Source organism: Amblyomma americanum, chromosome 11 (assembly GCF_052857255.1).
Source record: "Amblyomma americanum isolate KBUSLIRL-KWMA chromosome 11, ASM5285725v1, whole genome shotgun sequence".
Lineage (NCBI taxonomy): Eukaryota > Metazoa > Arthropoda > Arachnida > Ixodida > Ixodidae > Amblyomma > Amblyomma americanum.
In genome coordinates, this window is record NC_135507.1 from 110,331,011 (window position 1) to 110,357,453 (window position 26,443).

Genomic DNA, 26,443 nt, shown 5'->3' on the forward strand with positions numbered 1-26,443 from the left:
ACCACCGGACCAGGGAAAGACGTCGAGTCAGTGCCTGCAGCCGGCGAAATTGATATGCCGAGCGCCAGCACAGCCTGCACAGTGAAGAAACGAAGCATTGGAGGCATGCCGATGTCACTGTTCCCGTGCCCACTGAAGGGAAAGCCAGCGTGTTGTCGCTTTAAATCTGGTGAGGGCGGCGATGCCATCGTCGATGACGCTGGACGGGTGTGGACGAGGGATTTTCGATGAGCAGAAAATCTTGGCCGGGTAAGACGCTGAATTTGTCGGTGAACCGAAGCCCAGAACTTGAAACCACCGGACCAGGGAAAGACGTCGAGTCAGTGCCTGCAGCCGGCGAAGTTGATATGCCGAGCGCCAGCACAGCCTGCACAGTGAAGAAACGAAGCATTGGAGGCATGTCGATGTCACTGTTCCCGTGCCCACTCAGAGTAATCGCATGAAATACTGAAGTTCGTATTCTTGATCTTGTAGCCCCTACTCATGACAGATTCAACTTCTCTTTCGTTGAACAACTTGGCAATAATAGGCCGGTTTTTGTTGTCTGAAAAACGGCCCATGCGGTGAGCCTGGGATAATGAAGATACAGTAAAACTAAGTTTATCAGAACAAAATTTGTTAAGACGTTCAGAGTCTTCCCAAGTTCCAGCCTTATCCTTGTCAGGAACACCATAGTAAAGAATGTTGGACCGGGGCGATTGGTTTTCCAGAGCATCAATTTTTACATGAATGTTAGACACATCGTGAGTGCAGCTCGTGGAAGCCTCCGATGAACGTGTTGACTGATTCTTAAGTTCAAGTTCTTTCACACGTTTAGCTAAAGACAAATTCATTTAGCAGGTCTGAACTAGTCTGGTTTTTAAACTCAAGTCCATGTACATGTTTAGTTACAGACTGCATATCCTTTTGCAAGTCAATATGAATGGTGAGGAACTTCACAAGGGTAGAAACTTGGGCGAGTCGGTAACGGTGATCCATTACTTATTAACACTTTCAAGGATGTTCGCGTGGCTAGCCCCGAGCCTTTGAACAGCATCATAAACAAGCTCAAGCTTTTCCTCCTGAGCCTTTGTCATAGGACCCGGGTTCATTTCGATGTCCCCTCCCAGAACCAAAAAGCGCCATATATACGTTGCCAAGGTGCGAAAACGGTTCAGGATTTGGGGGGGCCACGACACCGCTAAAAGGCAGACATCGTCATCTCGGTAACAGGAATATTCGTAATAACTAACCTGAAACAGCATGAACGGTGAGTGGCATGGCATTTCGTCAGCAGTGCCGTGGCCCAAGTGGACAGTGAAAACCGCACGCCTTATGTAGGTGTCCTGATCAGCTGATATTGTTGTGTGTTGCCAGGTCAGAAGGATGGACGCCTCCAAAAACGGCAGCGGTGCGCACAGGCAATCTGTACAACGGTTGCAGGGGTCAAAATCCAGTCAGCGGCAGCAGCTTGCGGATCCGGTAGGCAACTTGGTGAAACGGGTGGCTGATAGTAGAATCCGGTCAGCAGCAGCCCCTGAAACAGCATGAACGGTGAGTGGCGTGGCATTTCGTCAGCAGTGCCATGGCCCAAGTAGACGGTGAAAACCGCACGCCTTATGTAGGTGTCCTGATCAGCTGATATTGTTGTGTGTTGCCAGGTCAGAAGGTTGGACGCCTCCAAAAACGGCAGCGGTGCGCACAGGCAATCTGTACAACGGTTGCAGGGGTCAAAATCCAGTCAGCGGCGGCAGCTTGCGGATCCGGTAGGCATCTCGGTGAAACGGGTGGCTGATAGTAGAATCCGGTCAGCAGCAGCGCCTGAAACAGCATGAACGGTGAGTGGCGTCGCATTTCGTCAGCAGTGCCATGGCCCTGCTGATGAAGTCCTTGATCCATGATCCTTACTGTATGCATAAGAACCCACCCCATATGCAATACCCCAAGAGGAGACATTTAAGGTAATAAACTGAGTGTCTTTATTTGGCATGTGAATGTTGTCTCATCTGGTATTTGTGACTGCAATCGTCCACATCTCAGGATGTTCAATTCGTGGAGGAGGGTAGCTTTGTGTGAGACACTGTCAAAAGCTCTCTTAAAGTCGTTGCCTCTTGGGATGGGAACTTCTTCCTTAAGCAAGAGGAAGGCGTTCCACACTGAAAGGCCATGAAGTCAACCATGGACTGTGGGAAGCGATCCCTGTTCTCTATGAAATGAGGTGGCCTTGGATAACTTGCTCATACAGCTTCCTGAGACAGGATGTAAAGGCGATCGGTCTCAAAGGGGGCTCTGAAAGGGGCTTGAATAAAGTTGCAGTATACCTGTCATATTAAAGGACACCATTTCATGAATATCCTCCAGCAAAAATTTTTTCACCTGCTTCGCAGAAAATGAATTATCTGTAGTAATTTCAGCATCCTCATGCCTTTTCCCTGTCCTCTCACCACTCTTTGCGCGCTGAGAGGTCAGTGCTTCTCCACTGGCCCCATCGCCGGGGGCAGAGCTTCCTGACCTGCCGGAGTTTCGCAACATTTATTTATTATTTCAGAATACTGCAGGCCACTGCTGGGCCCAAGCAGGAATGAATTTACATTGTTACATAACCAAAAGAATAAAATTACACAATATTAGCATCACACGGATACAAAACATACATATAAACAATATTAGCAGGTAAGTAGACGATGTAACGCATCAGAAAAATTTTGTGAGGAAAAAACAGATGCCGGTAACGAGTTCCGATCTTGCACTGTTCTAGGGAAAAAACTGTATTTAATACTGTTAGTTTTGGCGAAAAGGGGAGCAAGGGAATGCTCATGAATGCCCCGAGTCCTTCTCACTAGAGGAGGCTTAATGCACTCTGGAAGCTTGAGTTTATTTCATCCTGTTAAACTATTGAACAAGAATATCTAACTATTAATATTTCTGCGGGTTTCTAGTGTATGAATGTGATTTGAGATTATGAACTGCAAGGGAGACTCTTCCCTTTTGTATTTTTGTATATAAACCTAACCGCTTTCCTATTGACTATTTCAAGGATCATTATTTTTTTTTTTCGTGTATGGGTCCCACACTACTGAAGCATATTCAAGTAAAGACCGCACACAAGTTTCGTAACCCAATTTTTTTATATGTGCTGGGGCAGTTTTTAGCTTTTTTCTTAAAACCCATAGCTTTCGTAATGCAGCTGTAGAGATATTAGTAATGTGTGCCGACCATTTAACTTATTGTCAAGTGTTACATCTAAATATTTATATTTCTCAACTTCCAAAATCATATTGCCGCAAAGAAGGTAAGGAAGCAAACTGGGAGACTTTTTTCTAGTTATACGCAAGAGAACAGTTTTTTCACTAGTAAGTTCCATAGCCCATTTCAGACACCATTCTTCAATGGCAAAAACTACTTTTTGTACAGAGCTGCAGTCATGTTCAGATGAAATTTGTTTAAACACAACATAGTCGTCTGCGAATAACTGAACAGAGACATCTTCGGGAACAACCGTAACTAAATCATTGACATATATTAAAAACAACAATGGTCCAAGCGCATTTTCCTGGGGAACTCCTGAGCTCACACTAACAACACTAGAAACGGTCTTATTAATTTCCACATATTGCCGTCTGTCTGTAAGGTAGTCCTGAATCCACCGAATGATAAAAAAGGCACACCCATACATGTATTCCATCTGATAGAGAAGTTTGCCATGTGGCACCTTATCAAAGGCCTTGCTGAAATCAAAGAAAACCACGTCCGTTTGCCCTGACATAACAAGCACCTGCGCAAATTCATGCACAGACAAAACAGTCTGAATAACTGTGGATAACCCCTGCCTAAACCCGTGCTGATTATCAGACAAAAGATTATCATCACTCAGGAACTTTTGCAGGTAGCCGGCTACAATATGCTCCAACATGTTACAGCAACTGCATGTTATGGAAACAGGCCAATAATTTGAAACTGACAACTGATCACCTTTTTTATATACGGGAACCACGTGCTATTTTCCAATCAGAAGGAATTTTTCCACTTGCTAATGGCAGTTTAAAGATGCCTGTGAGGCAACCTGCTATTTATTCTGCATATCGCCTCAAAAATACATTCGAAAGACCATCGGGTCCAGCGGATTTTTTAGTGTCCAGTTTCAAGAGCATCACCAGGACACCCTCACGTGTTACTTCAATGCTATCCTCTGGTGCAGCCGCTGCTTTTATTTCATATATATCTAATTCTGAAAACACCTCGTAGAAACACTGATTAAAATTCTCAGCTATTTCGGCAGCGTCCGTGATAATCGTGTCGCTAACTTTTATTTTAGTAAGTGCATCTTTGGGTTTACTTAAGTGCCGCCAAAATTTCTGCGGACCAGTCTTTAGAAACTATGCTAAAGTGTACGAAAAATATTTAGTCCTGGCACAGCTCAGTTTTGATAATAGGTCATGTCTGATTTCTTTACACAGTGGCGTTGACGTCCCCTGCCTCTTACGATACCTCTTAAGTCTACGCTTAATGTGTATAATTTCACGAGTAATCCATGGATGTTTCCGCCTTCTAAATATTTTTCTGTCTGGAACGTAATTTTTAATGCAATGCCTAAGCACATTAGCAAACCATTGCCAAGAGCTTTCCACATCATCACGTGTAACCCCAAGATTTTCTTCATTATAGTCAATAATCGCCACATCGTCAGCTCTACTAAATTCCTTAACTGTATCGACATCAAGCGCATGTGTTTTTGATTTTTGAACCTTCCAGGAAAAAGAAATTAACTTATGGTCAGATATGCCAGGTTCAATTGTAACAGTTCCTTCTCTAAATCCTTCACTAATGTCAAGAATTGATGTTTCGCGAGTACATTCAGTAACTATTTGATCAAGACCAAGAGCAAGCATAACATCAAGGATAATATCGCTTGTATGCGATAATCCAAACAACAGATTGTTCCAATTTAATAAAGGCAAATTAAAGTCACCCATTCGAATCACATTCTCGTTTTATAACAACAACAATTGATCATACAATTTACTCAAGAACCTTTCATTGGCATCCGGAGCACGATAAACTGCACACAAATGAAATGCCGTTTTTTTCACTTTGATTTTCAAAAAAAGGCTTTCATGCTCAGCAATCTGGCTTTCAACGTCAACATCGACACAGGATTTAACGACAGCAACACCACCCCCTCTAGATCCTCGGTCTCGCCGATATAACTGATAACCTGGTGGGATTATGTCATCGTCACTGATTTGCTCGTGTAGCCAGGTTTCAGTTATGACACACACATGCGGATCCAAAGAGAGCAAACATTCTTCCAGTTTATCTGTTTTGTTCACAATGCTTCTTGCATTAAGAGAAACTAACCGCACATTGGACGTATCTGGCCATTAACTTTCAGATAAAGATGTGGTGTTGCATTCTATCAATGTTCTAGAGTTTAGAACAGCATCCCATTCATAGTATGGCCCATCAATTTTCAACTTGTCATAAACCAAGGAAACCTTACTTCCAGGCTTTTTTTCAAGTTTTGCACTTTGCCAAAGATGCTTGCGTTTGCACGTTTCCGCGAAGTAGTCATTATCGATTCTAATGTTTTCTCCCTTCAGCTTAGATACATCGCTCCAGACTGCTTGCTTTTCCCTATAGTCCTGAAAGTACATTATGACAGGGCGATTAGAAGAACTTTTCCTCAGTCTATGAATTCGAGCTACAGATGAACACTGCACTCCCAATTTAGCAGAAAAAAGATCATCGATAACTTTTCTGCGCAAGTCCAACTCTGATTCAATAGGATCTTCCTTTACGCCAAAAACAATTAAATTTGACCTCCGACTTCTATCTTCTAAATCTTCAAGCCTGGCTTGATGCCTTGTAAGTGCATCCTGCACTCCATTCAAAGCTATGCTGATGTTTTCAATTTCATCTGTTTTCATCCGCAACTCTCTTATGTTTGCCTCTATGTTATTTAAGCGATCACCAAAGTTCCCCAGTGCCCTTTCTGTTGCCTCTAAACGAACCCTAATGTCTTTCTGCCCCTCAATGAGTGTCTGAAACATTTCATCAACTGTTCGGCCTGGATTCATCTCTATATCTCCACTAATAAGCAGCATACATGAGCAATAGCAGTTATAGACACAATTTAGACATGTGCGTGGGCACGGCAAGAGAACAAGAAACCTATCATCAGATCGCATGGTGCAAACATAACTAACCTGTACCAGAAAAAAATGGAGCATTTTGAGCACCTTGCTCGCAGCGCTTTCGCCGTGCCCACTGAAGACGGACGGGTGTGGTGCCAAATTTATAGGGCCAAGGGTCGATGACGTCACGTTCGACAGTGCTGCCAGATGTGCTATCTTCGATGACCAATTCTTCTGTTGTGACTTGATGAAGCTCGGTGATAGTCTGCGAAGGTGCATGCGTACTTGACAGCAGCAGGACCTGTACCAGGAAAAGACGAAGCATTTTGAGCACCTTGCTCGCAGCGCTTTCGCCGTGCCCACTGGAGACGGACGGGCGTGGTGCCAAATTTATAGGGCCAAGGGTCGATGACGTCACGTTCGACGACATCCGATATTCATGTATCTGTGGTGTCCTCACGGTGAAGGCGCTGCCAAATGTGCTATCTTTGATGACCAATTCTTCTGTTGTGACTTGATGAAGCTCGGTAATAGTCTGTGAAGGTGCACGCGTACTTGACAGCAGCAGGACCTGTACCAGGAAAAGACGAAACATTTTGAGCACCCTGCTCGCAGCGCTTTCGCCGTGCCCACTGGAGACGGACAGGCGCGGTGCCAAATTTATAGGGCCAAGGGTCGATGACGTCACGTTCGACGACATCCGATATTCGTGTACCTGTGGTGTCCTCACGGTGAAGGCGCTGCCAGATGTGCTATCTTTGATGACCAATTCTTCTGTTGTGACTTGATGAAGCTCGGTGATAGTCTGTGAAGGTGCACGCGTACTTGACAGCAGCAGGACCTGTACCAGGAAAAGACTGAGCATTTTGAGCACCTTGCTCGCAGCGCTTTCGCCGTGCCCACTGGAGACGGACAGGCGTGGTGCCAAATTTATAGGGCCAAGGGTCGATGACATTACGTTCGACGACATCCGATATCCATATACCTGTGGCGTCCTCATGGTAACGGCGCAGCCAGATGTGCTATCTTTGATGACCAATTCTTCTGCTGTGACTTGATGAAGCTCGGTGATAGTCTGCGAAGGTGCATGCGTACTTGACAGCAGCAGGACCTGTACCAGGAAAAGACGGAGCACTTTGAGCACCTTGCTCGCAGCGCTTTCGCCGTGCTCACTCATTAAAGAACCTAACAACCAGCCACCTCTCAATTGGTAGACGCAGGAGCAGCGCGACGGAGGAGGGTGCAAGCATGAAAAAATCGCCGGAAAGGGCTCGCCAACTTTCACGTGTGATTGTGACTTCTCTCTGCTGCATGTAGAAATGTATTATTTGGCTTAAGTGTTGATTGATGTTGAATGATGTCTTCAGACTACGCTGCTGTCCACTTCGCCAACATCGTCACCGTTCGCGAACGGGATCAATCCGGCCTTTCCGAACCCAGCTACAACTGTTTTTGTGGAAATGGAGTCCCAAGCATCGGAGATCCACCTGGCCACTTCTCCAAACGTCGCATGTCTCATGCGTCCTGTTTTTGTAAAGCTGTGGTCCCCTTCGGACATCCACGATTCCCACAACCATCGCAGAAGCGCTTTAAAGCTGCGGTTCACAGAAATGTCCAGCGGCTGCAGCATCTTCGTCATGCCGCCGGGTATGACCACTGGAACGCAGTTCTTCGCACTAATCCTCTTTTTTATGAAATCGGCGATGTGCGCTTGCATACTATCCATCACCAGCATTCCCTTATTGACGTGAAAAAATCTGTCAAGTCGACACAAAAAACATTGGTTGATCATATTTTCATCCATCCATCCTTTGGCCTGTACCACCACTGCGGGAGGAAAGGAGTCCTTTGGTACCGTCTTCCGCTTAAAAATTAACATTGGAGGCAGCTTCGTACCGTCCGCGCAACAGGCAAGAACAATGATGAAGTGCGATTTTTCATGGCCAGTTGTCCTCACTGTTACAGTTTTTTCCCCTTTCTCAGCAACGCTCCTTCCAAGGGGAATATCAAATGTAAGCGGAACTTCGTCCATGTTTACAATGTGGTTCAACAACGCTGATTCTTGGGCTAGTTGGTACTGTTCACTCATAATGGCAAAGCCTTTAGCGCAAAAAACGAGGACGTGAGAGGAAGACGGGACAGCGCTAACTTTCTACTGGCGTTTATTGAAATACAGAGGCATATATATAGCGAAGCAAGCATGGAAATACACAAAGGATACAAAAGATCACACTCTACGCATGCGCCCACCACTGCAGTCTAGGAAAGCGATTTCCTTGTCAGAAAGATTAACAACAGGCGTGTGCTAGCACAGTCCGCTCCCCTTTTCCTAATCAACCGGGCTTCGATTATTTCACGTGTGCAGTGGTCTATGCTTCTCGCCTCTACTGTGCATGCGCCGAACATGGGCTCGCATGTTTTGCTAGGACAGTGATGAAATGGTCAGACAGGTTACCGTCCCTTGGGTTTGCCACGTTCCGCTTGTGTTCAGCAAGCCTTTCATTAAGGCATCTGCCGGTTTGCCCTATGTATACCCGACCACAGGTTAAAGGAATACTGTATACCACCCCTAGCGAGCACTCCACAAACTTATTCTTATGCTTCACTTTACATCCCCCTGACTGTCTTAGAAAAGGGCCCGTCAACTTACACAATTTTGACAGCTTGTCAGAGAATGTCAACTTCACATCAACCTTTTTGGCAACCCCCTTCAGCCTATGGGATATGCCGTGCATATAAGGAATCACCACCGTCTTTCTCTTTTCGGCAGATGGTTCGCAACGGCTCTTTTTACGCTTCTTCAACAAGGCTTCCGCCCCGGAAACGAGCACTTCTTTTGGAATTTTAGATTTAATGTTAATTTTCTGAGAAACCCATGTAAGCTGGTATTACCACCCTAGGGCCAACAAACCACTCCTGTCTTATTCGTCCGCCCACTCGAAGCTTGTAAAACGGGCTATTGTGAGCATGTGCTTCATCAATGCCATGAAGAAATCATGTCCACTCATGTTACCCCTCAGCCTGAGCAAGCAAGCTGGTAGGCTTTCTGCCGCCGGGTATCCCAAAGAAGTGCTTCTATGTTTTCTACGGGGTACTTTTTTTCACGGTCCCATGGAAACGTAACAGTGGGGTTGTACGGTGGTACACATAGGTTGTTTCAGGCAGTGGGACATACATGTGCCACTTGCTTCAAGTGCTGGCAAACTGAACACAGTGCACCTACGTACCCTATTTTTTGTGCGCTGAATAGTACTCAGCTTTCAGACAAGTCATTACTTTCGCTGATAGACCTACTTGCAGGGCTTAAAGTCTGGCTCCATAGAGGTGGGTCTCAAGTGATTAAAGCACAGGCGGAGAGAAATAAAAAGGGAGAGAAAGTTGTTTTACACAAAGGTGATAAACCGTTTTGAAAGCTCATTCTTCGCTCAGTGCATGCCAGAGATCTGTTCTCTGCCAGTGGGCAGCCGAGCGTGGACTGACCTGTGGTATGAGGGCATGGGCTGGTTCCCTTTTTCTTCCACCCTTTGTGTAGTGTTGCCAGCTTTGCACTTTTCTTCGTCTTGAGTTTTAGAAAGCATGTTAATGAATCTTGCTAAAATCACAGCGAAACATTCAAAACAATAGAGAAAAATGTTACGACTACCAATGACAAGAATAGAAAATGGCTGCTTGCTTTGAATTTCTTAGGATGGCATTGCGCAAACGACGACGTACACAGGAAAAGTACAAGACGACAGATAGAGCACAAACTATCAACTGGATTTATTGCTTTCACAAAAGCATAAATATGCAGAATTCACACGTGCAAAAGGGGGAGAGGGAAGAAAAAAGAATGGAATGACAAGTCAAGCCAGCAAACGTGAGCAAAAGCAACGGAGAAAATTATTTTCCCTACCATATAAGGTGACCGAGGTATCGCTAACACAATTATCACCTTTTTCTTTGATGTGGAATGCTTCTAAAAGTTCACGGGCTATTTTGTTTTTACTCTTGCCCAGAATCTTGATGTCGTTGAGCAGCGGCTCACAACCAAGATATGAAATGCAATGAGCGGGCAAGTTCGCCCCTTCTCTTTTTTGTAGAGACAGAGTATGCTCCCCTGCGTGTTCACTGATGCAGCGCCCAGTTTGGCCGACATACACGCATCCACACTTGAGCGAGATTTGATAGACCACGCCCGTGGCACATTTCACAAACTGAACAGCATGTTTCTTTGTGCATACGCTTGGTGGGGCTCCTTCCTCGGTGATCCTTGGGAATAACAGAGCTTTTTTTGGGCTCAAAAACCACCGGAACACCATGCCTGTTTGCCAACTTTTTTAAATTGTGGGCGACTTTGTCCATGTATGGCACCACCGTCGGCTTTGTACTCTGCAAGCGCTGAAGGTCACAGCTGCGCTTGCCTTTCTTTATCTTGTGGAGAAGGTTCTCGGCTACCGCTGTGAAGAGCGAGCAGGGGAATCTGGCTGAAAGCAGCCTGGAGATCTGATTGTGAAAGCTGGAATGCATTTCATGCTGGCATGATTTGTTTAAAGCTGATTCTAGGCACGAGTTTGCGATTGCTTTTTTCACAATCTTAGAATGTGCAGAATCAAATGGAAGTACAGCTTTCTGTGCTCGAGGAGCATACTTCCAACAGACATGATGCAAGCCAAACTGCAAGTTAATGTCTAAAAACTGCAATGAACCGTTAGTTGGGAGTTCATGCGTGAAAGCCAAACCAAACCAAGCGCATCCACAAAGAAACATGCTGTTCAGTTTGTGCGATGTGCCACGGGCGTGGTCTATCAAATCCCGCTCAAGTGTGGACGCGTGTATGTCGGCCAAACTGGGCACTGCATCAATGAACGCGCAGGAGGCATGCTGTGTCTATACAAAAAAGAGAAGAGGCGAACTTGCCCGCTTATTGCATTTCATGCCTTGGTTGTGAGCCGCTGCTCAAAGACACCATGATTCTGGGCAAGAGTAAAAACAAAATAGCCCGCGAACATTTAGCAGCATTCCACATCAAAGAAAAAGGCGATAATTGTGTTAGCGATACCTCGGTCACCTTATATGATAGGAAAAAGAATTTTCTCCGCTGCTTTTGCTAACCTTTGCTGGCTTGACTTGTCATTCCATTCTTTTTTCTTCCCTCTCCCCCTTCTTTTGCACGTGTGAATTCTGCACATATATGCTTTTGCGAAAGCAATAAATCCAGTTGATAGTTTGCGTAACGCCATCCCAAGAAAGTTATGCCCAGCAAGAAGTTCTTTTACATTGCTTTGGATTCATGCAGTCTTTGCATTCTAGCATTGGGGGCCTCTGATCTCTTGCGAGTATTGGTGGAAGCGGTCCCCCTAACTTTAAGCACTGTCTGCTTGGTTTCTGTGTGTTTTTCAAGCGTGATTGTATAGTTCAGTGAAACCCACCTTGGCAGGAGAAAAAAAAATTTTGAAAAATTGTTTTCCATCAGTCAACTCCCTGATAATACTTCCTGAAGCAATTCTCAAATGAGATATGAATACATACCACATTTGAGGTCTTTTTCCAAACTTGTCAGAACAGATGCTTGGATGAGTTGGTACGCCATATTAGTGACGAAGACACAAGGATGCGCAATGGCATAGTGCCCATCCTTGTCTCGTCCTTATAAAGTCATTAGCACAACCCCTTTATTTACAACACGACTGGTTGAAACGGCCTAAAAGTGATGTCATTCAATCCCTACAGACAGTCTCAGTGCAATTTTGCCATCTGTATGCTATGCCTGTATGCTAAGCCATGCTTAGCATCTGTATGTTAAGCTATGCCTAGCCAGTGCAACTACAATGGCAGAACATGGAGTGGTCACTCACCCGGCAAAATGTCGTCAAATGTCGTAGAAAAGGTGTGGTTCCACTCGCGCGAAGGGTTCAGGGCCACTTCCAGCTCGAAGGGGGTCACGATGGGTTGCAAGAACTCCTTGCAGTCTAGCAGCGCATTCTCAGGGCATGCGATAAGCACATACACATCCACCTCTTGGAAGTTGGCGAGCTTGGCAACAGTGAGCTTGCCGATGGCGAGGACGTATGGCCTCTTGCCCGCGGCCTGGATCACTCTCTTGAGGTGCTCTACCACTGACAGGTAGTGCCGCACGCCCAGGGTGCCTACGAGGATCCCCACCCTAGTGGCGTCTTTTGCACACTCAATGAGGTAGTAACGCCGCATGAGTCGACGGTTGACAGCCAGGCTCTCCCTCCGGACCTGCTGGGTGCACGGGTCAAACGAGTAGCACATGCTCTGGTTGAAGGTGAACACAATGTTAGTCAGTGTTCGGTTCTCAGGCCCAATGAACAGTACAGAGTAGTCAGCAATGCTGTTCTCCGGAAGCAGAATTTTCCGAGAGCACCTCTTCACAGCATTCACGTCACCCTTGTCGGCATCCTCTCTAGCAGACGGAATGACCAGCTCCGAGCAGACGGCCTTCCTGAACAGGGACAAGATCTTGGCAAAGACTTCACCTGTAGAAAAGCAGAGATCGGTTTCAAATTTTTTTAGAAATGAAACAGGCACTATTTTTTGTTGCATGCAGCACAAGAACAAGATGAACTTCTAGGCTGCTATGCTGGAAGTTAGCACCTGTCTTTCTCTCATATCTCCATCCATAGTCTTGTTTTCACGATGATCCATAACAGCGCAACAGACGGGACAGAGAAGAGAGGACACAACACAGAGCGCTGACTCGCCCAACAAATGGTATTGCGAACTTGTTTTCACACTGCATCCTTCAGCTACTTCTCACCAACTAGCCCAGTTTGCTACACTGGCATTATTTAACTTGTGCAAGCTGCAGTAATCTACATGCTCCACTTATTCCTCCCATGAGACATACCAGGTGCACATTTGAAGACGAAAATCAATCAATGCATGTTTTAGGAGAAAAAAGCAAGCTTCTGTTGGAAACACGCAACAGCAGATGCACAACTCTGCATCACTCACAGGGCCTGTATTCTAGAAAGTTGTCCACCTTGTTCTGTGCTGAATCTGCACTTGACATTGCATCAACAACTGCACTGCAAAAATTAATACATTTTAAAACTAGCACTAACATTCACAATTTATATTAAAGCACACTAAAATGTCAGAAATGAGAAACAGGAGGCTGCGTTTGATGTTAAGGCTTCTACATAACTAACAAGATCCGAGATGACAGCAACTGTGTTTACCATTGTTGGGAGCAAAAGATCTGTAGTGTCAACCAGTGACACTAGCTGCCCATGTTATCTAATAACCATCAACGGATGGTGCCATGAGTGACTCTACACATGTCTATCAGTGCTGGCTAGGCAAGACTGCCCTGCAGTCCATTTAGACACATTCATTATATAAGCCCCGAGTGAGAAACTGCCTTTCCTTGCTTCACATAAAACTGTTGGTTTGCTTTGGTTCACCGTATTTTTTGCTCAGTACGTTACTGGCCACTCTCCCTGTAGCACATCCAACAGCTGCCCAGTCTACACAGGCTCATTTCTGGTTCAATGTGCTGTCAATAAAACTTAGAAGTCTCTTCAATCTCGCTGCACTAGTTAGGTGAAATTGCATGCAACGCCATTTCAAACATAGCTTCCAAAACGGCGACACGACCAAGTTACAGCCAGCTGCCTACATCAATAGCTGCCAAAATCCCAAACTGTGCCAAGAACCATCAAAGCGCAATGAGCTGTTGCTTGAACCAACCCTGGGAAATAGTTGTTTTATTGTATGTAGTCATCGTCATCATCAGCCTGACTATGCCCACTGCAGGGCAAAGGCCTCTCCCATGTCTCTCCACTTATCCCTGCCAGCCACGTCCACCTTATCTCCGAAAATTTCTTCATCTCATCCGGCTGCCTAACTTTCTGCCGGCCCCTGCTATGCATTGCCTTCCCTTGGAATCCAGTTCGTTACTCTTGAGGACCAGTGGTTATCTCGCCTTCGCATCACATGCCCTGCCCAAGCCCATTTCTTCCTCTTGATTTCGACTAGGATGTCATTAACCCGCATTTGTTCCCTCACCCACTCCAGATTTCTTAATGTTACACTTATATTTTTCTTTCCAAAGCTCGGAGCGTTGCCGTTAACCTAAGGTGAACCCTTTTCGTTAGCCTCCACATTTCTGGCCCATAGGTACGCATTCGTAAGATACAGCTTCAGCAAGGTGAAAAGTTGGGCTGGTTGGTGTATGATCTTGTGGCAGGAACAGTGCAGCACGAGACAAAGGGACAGGCAAGACATGAGGCTAACTAACAACCAGATTTTAATGCACGTTCGTCGAATTGCTCATGCAAGAAGGAAAGGACAGAAGCAAAAACCCATAAGATGTACAGGTGGTAAAAGATTAGGAGTATGCACGCAGATAATCAATTCCGCTGTCACGAAGCGCTATCGAAGGTATGCTCATGCATACATCGCTCTCTTTGGTCGGATGTTAAGGCTTTTTCAATCTCCCTGGTGTGTTGATCAAAATATGCCGCGATGACCATTGCGTTGTTAAGCTGCGGAGCACATCCATGCTCTCTGCAATGCTTTGCTAGTTCACTGCTGATGGGACCTTTAGGGATCTTTCGCGCTCTTGAAGGCGTTCATTTAAACAGCGCCCGGTTTTGCCAACGTAGGTGCATCCGCATGACAGAGGTATTTCATAAACGCTTTTCACACAATTCACATGTTTTGCCCAGTGCTTTTTCTTGCATTGATTTTTTCTTTGCTCACTGTTGACTTTGGCGCACAGGTTTCTTAGCTTGTTGGGTGCTGACATGAGCACTTTAATGCCAGCTCTTGCGCTTACCTTTTTGAAGTTGCGAGAATTGCCATGAATGTAAGGAATGAACGCGCATGGCTTCCTTTCTTCTGATGTGGTTGTGATGTATTTCCTGCCTCTAAGTGCTTGCAGAATCCCTTCTGCGACACTGAATAGCAGTCTCGTCGGGTAGCCTGCTGCTTTTCAGCCGACGGTCCTGGGTGTCAAAACTGCCTTGAACTTCATGATGACAGGATCTCGTCAATGCAGCTCTCATTGCTGCTTTTGCTATTCCCCGCTTGATGATCTTGGAATGTGCAGATGTGTAGGGGAACAGTCCCTTCTTGCTTTGTGGTCCATACCGCCAGCATATGTGAGCGCCTCGAAAAGTTTGCGTCAGGTCAAGAAATCGCAGAACGTTGTTTTCCGGGAGTTCGGTCGTTATTTCTCTCCCGCATGCCCGAAGCTTGGCAACCTCTTTGGCTCCATACACATGTCGACCACCGTACCTGCCTAACCTTCTTCAAGACGCGTTATGCCCGTGACGGCGTGAAGAACACAAAGACATCCACTGCAAGAAGGGAGATGGGGACAGGACGGGTCCCTTTCTTGCCGATGCTCTGACCACAGTACAGCCGCTGCTGAGTCCCCGTCGGGAGTCCGTCTGAGGCTAAGTTGCTCCTCAAACTCGGAATTCCTCGCGACGAAGAGACTGAATAGCGCCACGGAAAGTTCAGTGGACTTCACGCCTCCCAACCAAGAATGGGACACGGGCACTCGTTGTCAATGTGACATTAAAGTTCAGCCACAGTTTCCCATAACAACAAAATTGAACACATGCATATGTGTGTTTAGCTGTTCAATCAGTCCACAAACACGCACACATGTGCGTACTTTGCAGTTAGTTCAATTTGCACACACAGTTTCATAAACCAATCTGCACATTCTGAAATTGCTTAAAATCAGTTGCTGGGCGAGTTGGTACTTCATGCTAACATTCACAGCGCAAGACGAACACGGACACGAGGGGAGACACCACAAAGCGCCGACTTCAACAAAAGTTTATTGCTGTGCGAGCGACTATATATGGTGTACAGCGGGCAAGCGCAGCAACGAAAAGGTACAATCATGAGCATCTGGTAGCGGCGCCACATCGCCAGTATTATGGCTTCGACGTTCTTGTGCGCGTACTGTTTTTAGGTTTTTTAGCTTTTTGTTTTTTCCTTTTTTTGTCGTGTGCAGAAAATGATGTGTTCGCTTGCGATGTGGCGCCGCTACTAGATGCTCATGATTGTACCTTTTCGTTGCTGCGCATGCCCGCTGTACACCATATATAGTCGCTCGCACAGCAATAAACTTTTGTTGAAGTCGGCGCTTTGTGGTGTCTCCCCTCGTGTCCGTGTACGTCTTGCGCTGTGAATGTTAGCATGAAGTACCAACTCGCCCAGCAACTGATTTTAAGCAAGTTCATTTTTTCTCAGGGCTCTGTCACTCTCAGCGACCAATGTCGCATTGTATCTTTGGTAGCGGTGGCCTCATGAAGGCCAGGTCACTCGGTTTCTGCATCAGCCACAGGGTAACCCCTCCCGATCTTGTGGCACAGTTCGGCATCTTGGCACCGCCAAGTAACCACAGCACAAGGATGTGCAAACTCTTGCGCTCAGAATGGCAACGACAAGCCCGTCTCCTCAAAGACCATCTTCGGTTGTGGTCTGCCTCAGGCGTGAGCCCTGCGAGCGCTGCTTTCCGTTGGCGGAGACTCTCCCTCGAAGTTGACAGGACGACGGAATTTCTATGGCAACAAGCGCTTCCTTCGCTTCGCAGGATGCTTCCACCAAGGGTGCCGGTTCACGGGAATACTGTCCACATCGTCGGTGATATCCAGCTACCGTCTTATGTGCGACAAGTGCTCAGCTGCGGACCCAAGTTCGCTGTGGAGCCAAGGAAGACAACCGCGGAACGTTTGGCCATGGTGAGGCAGGTGTCAAGTCTTGCCTCTGGGTCGGAGGATGGGAGATGCCTCTCGGAGGGTGTAGATGTTATATCTCGGTGTAAAATCCAGCCTCATAGATTGCCCATCCAGAGAACTGTCTCTTATTTGGGGGATAATTCCTTAGCACTCCTTACCGCCGACAAGGAAGGGGGCTTTATGGTGCTTTCGGAGGTCATGTATAAAGCGAGAGCAGAGGAAGCTGTGTACTCGGTGTTCGATACAAGAAATGACGTACGTCTAGAGCGTGTAAAGAGTGCGGCAAAAAGGTTATGCAGCTCCATGAATTTGGATAAGCTTGTTAAATCCATAGACAAGGCGGAAAAGGTAAGCTTGGACCTTTTCTTTGCTGCAAAAACTCATAAAGTGGACTGCCCTCTGCGGGTAATTATCTCTGAAAATGGAACTTGGCAGAAGTCGCTTGCAAGGTTTCTGCAGCAAAATTTAAATTCTCTTACCGTTGACGACCCTTTCAAGGTGAAGAACTCTGACGAGGTGATCCGATTTCTTAAGGACAGGCCCAAGGCAAAACCTGTCGGCTTTCTCAGTCGACATTAAAGACCTTTATTATTCGATCCCGCAGGACAGCCTACTGACCAGTGTAAGGAACTGCATAGACAGACATGGGGTGATTCCGTTTCAAAACAGTAGTGGTTTATCTGTCGATAATTTCCTGGAATTGCTTTCAACTTACCTTAAGTCAACATTCGCAGTTTGGGAAGGCACCATCGTCACTCAAAAAAACGGAATATGCATTGGCTCCTGCGTTGCTCCGGTTTTGAGCGACATTTTTCTAGCAGAGCGGGACCGAGAATTGAAGCGTAGAAGTGAAGGGTCCAGTGTTGTTGGCATCTTCAGATATGTGGATGATTTTCTCGTTTTCACCGGCACAAAAGATATGTCCAATCAGGCAAACTTGTTTAGCGTTCTGTCTTTGTTTTCTGAATGCCTTCAACCACTAATCTTGACGCATGAACTGGCTGTGAACAGATTCATCAGATTTCTTGACTTGGGTATTTATTTTTCTGCTAACCATGTGTGCTGGGCTTATGAACCGCGAGGAAACAAACCTGTTCTTCCTTTTGGTTCAGCCCACTCAAAACTAGTGAAACGTGCGATTGTTAAGTCATGCTTTTGCAGTGCTCTCGAGAAATCGTGCGAGCATAGACTGGAGTCTGCGTTCCTTAACCAGGTGACCAGGTTGAACAGCTCTGGCTATCCAGGCACGCTCTTGTTAGCGGTTGCAGAGAGCTTGCTCAAAGAGAGCAGGGAAGTGGTTCGTAACCAAGACGGAGCTGACAAAGATTGGAGAAAGACTATGACGGTATTGCCGTGCATGCACACCATCGCCCACCAGCTAAAAAAAATAGGAAAAAGAGCAGGAGTTCATGTGGTCTTTTCCGCACCTGAGAAACTTTCTAAACTATGCAAAAAGGTGAATTCCGCCGTCTCTGTCAGCAACTCCTGCGCTGTTAGGCACAGGCAGCCATTTGTGAAGTGCGCGAGAAACGTGGTGTACTCGATTCCATTGCCCTGCGGACGAGCCTACATTGGCCAAACAGGCAGGTGCCTCAACGAGAGGCTCATGGAACATAACAACAGTTTCATCGGGGCATCTCGTCATCTCGGCATACACTGCCGTGATTGCCAACAGTGCAAGGAACGTGGTCCTTCTTTGGGAGGAACCACCATCCTTCACAGTACATAAGCAAAACAGCCAGGGAGATTGCTGAGGCTGCAGAGATTGCAAAAAAAAGGGATCCACTGTGTCAGCACTCCATCATTGCTGTTAAGTGATAAGGAGCGTCATATCTTGCGAATTTCGGAATGAGTATTATGGCTTCGACGTTCTCGTGCGCGTACTGCTTTTTAGGTTATTTAGCTTTTCGTTTTTTCCCTTTTTTGTCGTGTGCAGAAAATGATGTGTTCGCTTGCGATGTGGCGCCGCTACCAGATGCTCATGATTGTACCTTTTCGTTGCTGCGCATGCCCGCTGTACACCATATATAGTCGCTCGCACAGCAATAAACTTTTGTTGAAGTCGGCGCTTTGTGGTGTCTCCCCTCGTGTCCGTGTTCGTCTTGCGCTGTGAATGTTAGCATTCTGAAATGCACCATGCCATATCGGTTCATAACTGGCAGAAATAACTTCTAGCCAGCTACATCTGAAAAGCGAACATCGTGCTCTTTTTGAGATTGGACGACAAAAGTGGGCCAAAACTCAGAATTATCCGTCACAGCGCCGGCTGCAAAGGCTGCCTTCGCTGTCTGATCAGTAGAAGTCACCTGTTCCCCGCAGACTACGAAAATTGCTGCGTGCATTTTCCTCTGCTTTTAATTTCACAGTATGGTTAGGTCTGTCATTGGCTACTTCACATGCAGTTTGACAGCGAGTTTCAGGCATCGCTAGCTGTCTGCAGTGTTGGCAGCCGGCGTTCTGCTCAAAGAATAGTATCCAAAATATTCTTTATTAAAATTCAAGCATCAGACTGCAGTAAACTTTATACACGTTACTCCATACATATGCAATAGATATATACAATACTTAAGGCTTCAAGAGCTACATACAGAATATATCGAAGCTATCAGTACAGCAAAAGATATGTACTTTTCCGGACTAGCTGAATCTATTAAGACAAATCCAAAAGGTTTTTGGAGCTATCTAAGAAAGACGCGCAAGGACAGGACGGGTATTCTGAGTATTCTTCACAATGGAATCCAGATATCCGAAAGCAGCACCAAAGCGGACTGTTTTAATAATTACTTCCAATCAGTATTTCTAAAAAAGAGAAGAAGGAATACTTTTCCAAGTACTACTTCCAGTGTGCCAAACATAATGTCTCCAATTACAATTACACTGGAAGGTATAACAAAGTGTCTCAATTCTATGAATGAAGCCAAAGCCACTGGTCCAGACGGCATCTCTCCGAAGATACTCAGAACCTGTTCTTTCATTATACCTCAATACTTACAAATCATATTCTGCAAAACCCTCGAAAGTGGCATACTCCCTAAAGATTGGAAAAAAGCCTATGTAGTACCAGTGTTTAAAAGCGGTTCTAAATCCCCCGTAACTAACTATAGGCCAATTTCACTTTGTTCCATATGTTGTAAAGTTTTTGAGCACATTCTTTATAGCAATATAATTAGGCACTTAGAAGGGAGCAATTTTTTCTTTCCAAATCATCATGGCTTCCACAAAGGAGTGAGCTGCACCACTCAGTTAATTGAACTATTTCATGAGCTTGCAGATACTGCCGCAAAAAGAATGCGTACCGATGCAGTCTTTCTTGATTATCGCAAAGTATTTGATTCCGTATCACATGATTTGTTAATACACAAAATGAGAATTTTTCTCTCTTCCTTTGACCAGCGCTTGCAGTGCTGTCTCTACTAGCAACATATTGTGCGCATCTTTAGGTATGTTGATTAGACAGTTTTAGCTGTGCGTACGCAAGTGCTTGCGTACGCAAAGAGCTACGGCGCTGCGTGCGTTACGCTGTCCGCTCCGAAGTATAGTTTTAGCTGACCGTGCCGTAGCGTCCCTCAGGCGCACGTGGCGCCATCTAGTGACAAGAAGTCAAACCACATCAACGATCGGTTGAAGAAAATTTGATCCCTGATTACTGATAACTACTGTGAGTGCATTGGGAGCCTTTTTTTTTCCGAGAAGAAAAACTATGCAAACCGAAGAAAATGCAAGATGTGGCTAAAAGTTAGAAAACTGCTTCGCCAGGTGTCGTTGCTACGAGGAAAACACACTGAATATAGTTAGGCCTAGGAGCTTGAAGATCGCCAAATTATCTGAAAAACAGGGGCTAGTTATCGCTTATACCGCTACGTGTGGGCAAGATTAGGCGAAATAAAAGCGAACCGCTACCATTTGAGCGAGCTATTGCGTCGAAGAATCCAGCGGCGACATGTATTTATTCCGAAGCGGGCGAGCAGGGCGCCGCCATCTTGTCAAAGTTAGCGTACGCAAGCCACGCAAGCGCCGCAACGCAAACTCCGCTGGCTACCGTACGCAAGGCTACCGTACGCAAGACGCAAGGCTTGCGCTTGCGTTCTGCGCATGCGCACTACCGTCCCCGCAAACTCCTCGCGTACGCTAACTCTTTGCGTACGCACAGCTAAAACTGTCTATTATCTCGTGATAGTAAACCTATCTGCTAATTCTAGTCTTCCTGATTCAGTGAGTAGCAATCTGAATGTTTTCAAGTGTGAAGTAAAAGGGCTTCATTTCACACATGAATTGCCTAAGGGTAACCAAATCCAGTTTCTGGATATCAATCTAGAATTTATGCCCTCACATATGTATCTGTTGGTCCTACAACCCCAGAATGAACAAGCAGTTTCTAGCCTACGACAGCGCACATTCAAAGTTTGTAAAAAGAGCGATCTTTCACCTAGCCTGCCGTTCCGCCCTAGAAAAGTCATGTCAGCACAAAATGAGTTTATGTCCTAACTGTCAGATTGAGAGATTGTATGCTGCTGGGTATCCAAGGCAAATGATAGCCTGTGTTTGCGAAAGCTTGCTACAGAGGATGAAGAATACAAACCGCCAAGCGAACAAACAACAAAAACCTGTGTGTGTGTCATGCCTTACGTGCACTGTGTGTCACACAATTTAAAGAAAGTTGCAGGAAGATATGGCGTCCAACTTGTGTTTGCGGCGCCGTGTAAGCTTGCTAAAGTGTATGCTATTTTGAACTGAGATGATTGACAGCAAAGATGCACCTTAAATCATAGCCTTGAGTACACAGAATGAGCCAGAGAAGTTATCTATCAGGTTCCATTGTCCTGTGGAAAGATGTACATTGGCCAAACTGGGCAATGTTTCAATGAGAGGGCAGATGAACACGTTCGTAATCTGTCTACCAACTCAGGAGGCAATTTAGCTTTACATCGTAAAAAGTGCAAAAAAAAATGATTGCCACCCACAAAGTTCCTCGCTACGGCTAGAACCAAAACAGAAAGGGAAATAATTAAGGCCTTCTTAATCACAAAGAATGCGAACAATTGTGTGAGCACGCTGTCCATTCTGCTTTCGAATAAAGAAATCTCGTTTTTAGAAAGTAACACTTAAAACTCTCCTTTTTAAACCTGCACCTTTACACTTGTTACTTGTTGCCATCCTGCATAGATTTTTAGACTGGTTTTAGCCTTTGTCATTTTCGTGTCGCCTTTACCTTTGTTTACTGTTGTTTCCATAATTCACTCTCAGTTTCATGGTTCTAGCCTCGTTGCTAATCTTGTTTTGTATCATTCATATGGTCTCGTTTTTATGCTTTTCTGCCTACTTTTTAGTGCTTGCACCTTCATCCTTTACTGTTGTTACTGTTGTTTTCACATCTCATCCCTTTGCTTATTAAATTTTCGCTCGTAATAAATGGTTAGGCCGTCTTCATTTTCGTCAGGTTTTTATCTTCCTCTCTCCTCTTATCTAGCTATCAAGGGTGTTTAGGCACGCACACACTTGGGGTTTTTTAGACTGGTTCTCGAGATTGGCTCTACTAAACTGTTAAACTTATCTGCTGTGTTGGATCCCTGGATGTGTCACCTGGTGGGTTGGTACGTATAAAAGGAATGCTCAAAGCGTTTTTCGAATAAAAGTGGGAAGTCTGCGCTCTGTGTGTGTACGTGTTTCTTGTCTTTGTCCCTGTTTCTTTAGCGCAGTTTAATCATGAACGAGAAGCACCAACTAGCCCGCCAGAAAACCCTTCTTATGATGGATTATTGAGTATAACTGATCAATTCAAATCGCAATGGACCCAGAGTTGGCAGCAAAGGACGCCGCTGTAATGCAAGCGAGAGAAGCAAACTTATTCTTGCATTATTGTTGCAGTTTAATCATGAACACAAGGCTGCATTGAAATTTTTTAGAATGGCCTTACATGATTCAGCGTGTCTTGACCACCTGGTCTCAGAGACACTTTTCAAAACAAGCTGCTGGCCAGTTCCGCCCATGCTGTCCAAAAGATACCTCCATCGCTTAAGTGAGGGAGCAAAAAACACATACAGTCTCTGAATTACAGTGAAAAATTTGACTGCCTCAAGGCAATTGTCAACAGTACACACGTCAACTAAGGTCAGTGAATGACCAGCACACGGGACGTAGGCTGCCAATTCGTTCAGGCATTTGATTTGAGCTTGCAGTCCTTTGTATTTTCCTGACATATTACTCGCATTATCATAAGCTTGGCCCCTACAATCATCAATTAAGATACCATTGGTCGTCAAGAGGGCCATCACGGCATCGAAAAGATACAAGCCGGAATGCGATTCGATTGGAACAAATTCAAGAAAGCGTTCGTACACTTTCCCATTTAAATAGTATCGTGAAACAACTGACAGCTGATCAACGTGAGTAAGGTCTGGAGTCGAACCAACAATTAAAGAGAAGTATTTTGCGCGTTTCACTCCGTCAACGAGATGTTCCTCGACAGCATTTGCCACATGCTCGATAAATTCATCACAAATGGTTTTGGCAGATACGATGGGTGACCTTTTCCTTTGTTCCTGTAGCGTTTGATGTGCTCCTCTAGAAAGGGATCAAACTTGGCAATGGCCTCAAGCACTCCCATATAATTGCCATTTGTCGGTGAACCAAAAATCTCCTCACTGCCCCTAAACGCTAGGTTGCGCTCAGCTAGAAGCTTAACTACGACGACTACGCACTTCAACACCTCTGTCCATAAACGGTTTCAGTGACAAGATGCTTAACCACCTCCTTGTCAACTGTGCTGCTCGAGTTAGAGCGGGCGAGCCATGCTGCCACGCAGTTCCGGTGCTCGACGCTATTTTCATGTGCGCAAACCTTTCCTTCTGCTCTTTTCCAATCAGAAAAGCCGTGTGTGGTGAAAGCACTGGGGTTGCTTGGAATCGGAAATAGTTTGCACATGAAACAGTAAACGGAACCTTTGGACTCGGAGTACATTAACCAGTGTCGCTCGTACGCCTCCCCATTTACAGCCTTTTGCACGAAAAGATGAGGTGACATATAGCGTTTCTGAGTTTTGTATTGCCTTTCGGAAGAGAGAAAATTTTCTGCCCGATTTTGAAAATACAATGGCCTTTCTCAAGGTATACACTCGGACAGCAGTCAGTAATAACGTCCGGCCACTTAGCAGGGTCACTTCAGAGAATCTCGCAACGTACCTCTTGCTGCGGGGGTGTCTGTAGTTCTCTATTGCCGCAACGAGAAGCCATCTCATTCGTCCTCTCGAGGCACTCTTTGTAGGTGGAAACATGATTATTTGAAGCCAAACTAACAGGAAACAAGTGAGCCGGTTCTTCGAGTGTTGTTTCCTGGCACTCGTCACTAGAAGCAGGCTCATCGGGGAGGCTTGGCACCTGCTCATTAGCAGTAACAGAAATCGGGCATGGTGGACTGGACACCTGGAGCTCTGTGGCAGGGGCCTGGCCGAGTAGCATAGACGTTGCTGACCCAGGAACAAGACAAGGCTCGGTTAGTGTCAGTTGCTCAGAAATATGGACGAACGAGGTTGGCACCGTTTTCACAGGATCCAGACAACCAAGATGAGTCAAACCTTGCTTCTTGCCAGGAAACCGTGGTGATGGAGTTGGCAAGTCCTGCACAGAAGCACAGTTGATGCTATTGGGAGTTTGACACGGACCCTGGGTAGAGCGATCATACTGCTCCGCGGAAGCTGCATTCAGCAGGTACTTTGTCATCTTTGGTAGCTTCTTTTCACGCTCTTCTCTAACTTCGCCTTTCATTTAGACGCACCACTTTGATGCTTCCGATAGAGCATTTTCGCATCAATGGATGCTAATTGTTCACCGCACCAGGCACTTCGTCAGTCCACGACGAGACCGCAGGTGTCTAACGGTGGCCATCCCGATGACTGGCGCAAGCTGCCTGGATGGTCCGTCACTGGCCAAGAGTGGTGCATCCCCCGGGAGCTCCTCAGCGGGCGGGCTTATGCAAGCTTAACCGGCGGCTCGGGGCTGAATCGCAGCCCGCGATCAACTTCCTTTCATAAACATGCACCGCGTCGGTCTGTTACTAGCGCCAAAGCAGGCGTTCACATACGCATAGAGTTCCTTGTACAAATTCCCTCCTTTTCCGTACAAACTCACTCCTCTTCCCGTTCTGGTCTCGTCTTCCTATTGGCTAGGAGCAATCGTCTTGTTCTGGAAGGTTCTCGATTTTTCTTTTGCCCCGTTGACGCCGAGCGCGAGAACGAAGGGGAGAGAGCGACTCCTAGCGCGGGCGAAGTTATGTGCCCTCCGTCGCCTCTGAGTCATCTTTTTCTACTTCTTTCTGGAAAGTTCGGTGGCCAGTCTGACCTACTTTTTCCGTCGAGCGCGCGGATGGTTCCATATACTAAGCAGGTTATAACAAATGGGCCCCCTTCTCCTACTGTCCGACGTGAGGCCCTGGGCTGCAGCTCCCTTACTCCCCTCCCACCCACCCTTAATCTAGCGCTGCAAAGACCCTGTGCAAGTCCCCTCCCATTGAATGTACAGACTTCCCCTGTGGCTGATGCTAGTAGAATGCAGGTAGCTGGTAAGTAATTCCATAAAATTTCTTTTTGGACAGCCCACTGGAGTTTTGGAATTTTACAACACCATGTCGGTTAATGCATTCAACGACTTCTCGGCACACTAAGTTCTGCGGAAGCGAATAGTATAAGTCCTTCACATCTATCGAAAAGCCACTCACGTTGGGCGGATAGGTGCCTTGAAGAAAATCGTCCACACTTTGCAGTTTTTGTATTAGGAACGGGTCGTCTACCAAGAGGTCGGATAGGGCCCTTTGCAGAAAACCGCCCACAATCCTCTGCCAGGTGAGTGGCTTTTCGATAGATGTGAAGGACTTATGCTATTCGCTTCCGCAGAACTTAGTGTGGCGAGAAGTCGAAGAATGCATTGGCCGACACGGTGTTGTAAAATTCCAAAACTGCAGTGGGCTGTTCAAAAAGAAATTTTATGGAATTACTTACCAGCTACCTGCATTCTACTTGCATCAACCACAGGGGGAGTCTGTACATTCAACGGGAGGGGACTTGCATAGGGTCTTCGCTCGACCCCATTTTAAGCGATTTGTTTCTCGCGCATATTGACAGACGTCTAATGACTGCTCTTCAAGTGACAAGCACCGTAAAAGCGTTCCGTTACATGGACGATTAGCTAGCACTGTACGAATCGGACAGGTCCGGTAGAAACCCCTTGACCAGATCATTGACATCTTCAAAGAGGAACTAAAAGGACTAGAAATAGCGAGGGATCTCCCGAAAAACAACGTTCTGCAATTTCTTGACTTGCCGCTAACCTTTCTAGGCACTCACATATGCTGGCGGTACGGGCCACGAAGCCAGAAGGAACTGCTCCCCTACACATCTGCACATTCCAAGATCATCAAGCGGGGAATAGCAAAAGCAGCAATGAGAAACGCATTGACGAGATCCTGTCATCATGAAGTTCAAGGCAGTTTTGACGCCCAGGACCGTCGGCTGAAAGCAGCAGGTTACTCGGTGAGACTGCTATCCAGTGTCACAGAAGGGATTCTGCAAGCACTTAGAGGCAGGAAATATATTACAACCACATCACAAGAAAGGAAGTCGTACGCAGTCAT

The 26,443-nt window shown here is 46.0% G+C and overlaps 1 protein-coding gene across 2 annotated transcripts in view; it reads right to left on the reverse strand.

The window, feature by feature from the left end:
• Window positions 1–26,443, reverse strand: part of Dph2 (Diphthamide biosynthesis 2) — a 117,917-nt gene that overhangs the window by 46,317 nt on the left and 45,157 nt on the right. For both annotated transcript variants that reach the window (XM_077644676.1, XM_077644677.1), the window contains exon 4: window positions 11,951–12,595. In XM_077644676.1, coding sequence (XP_077500802.1) covers window positions 11,951–12,595 — 645 coding nt within the window. The remainder of the gene's footprint in view (window positions 1–11,950; window positions 12,596–26,443) is intronic.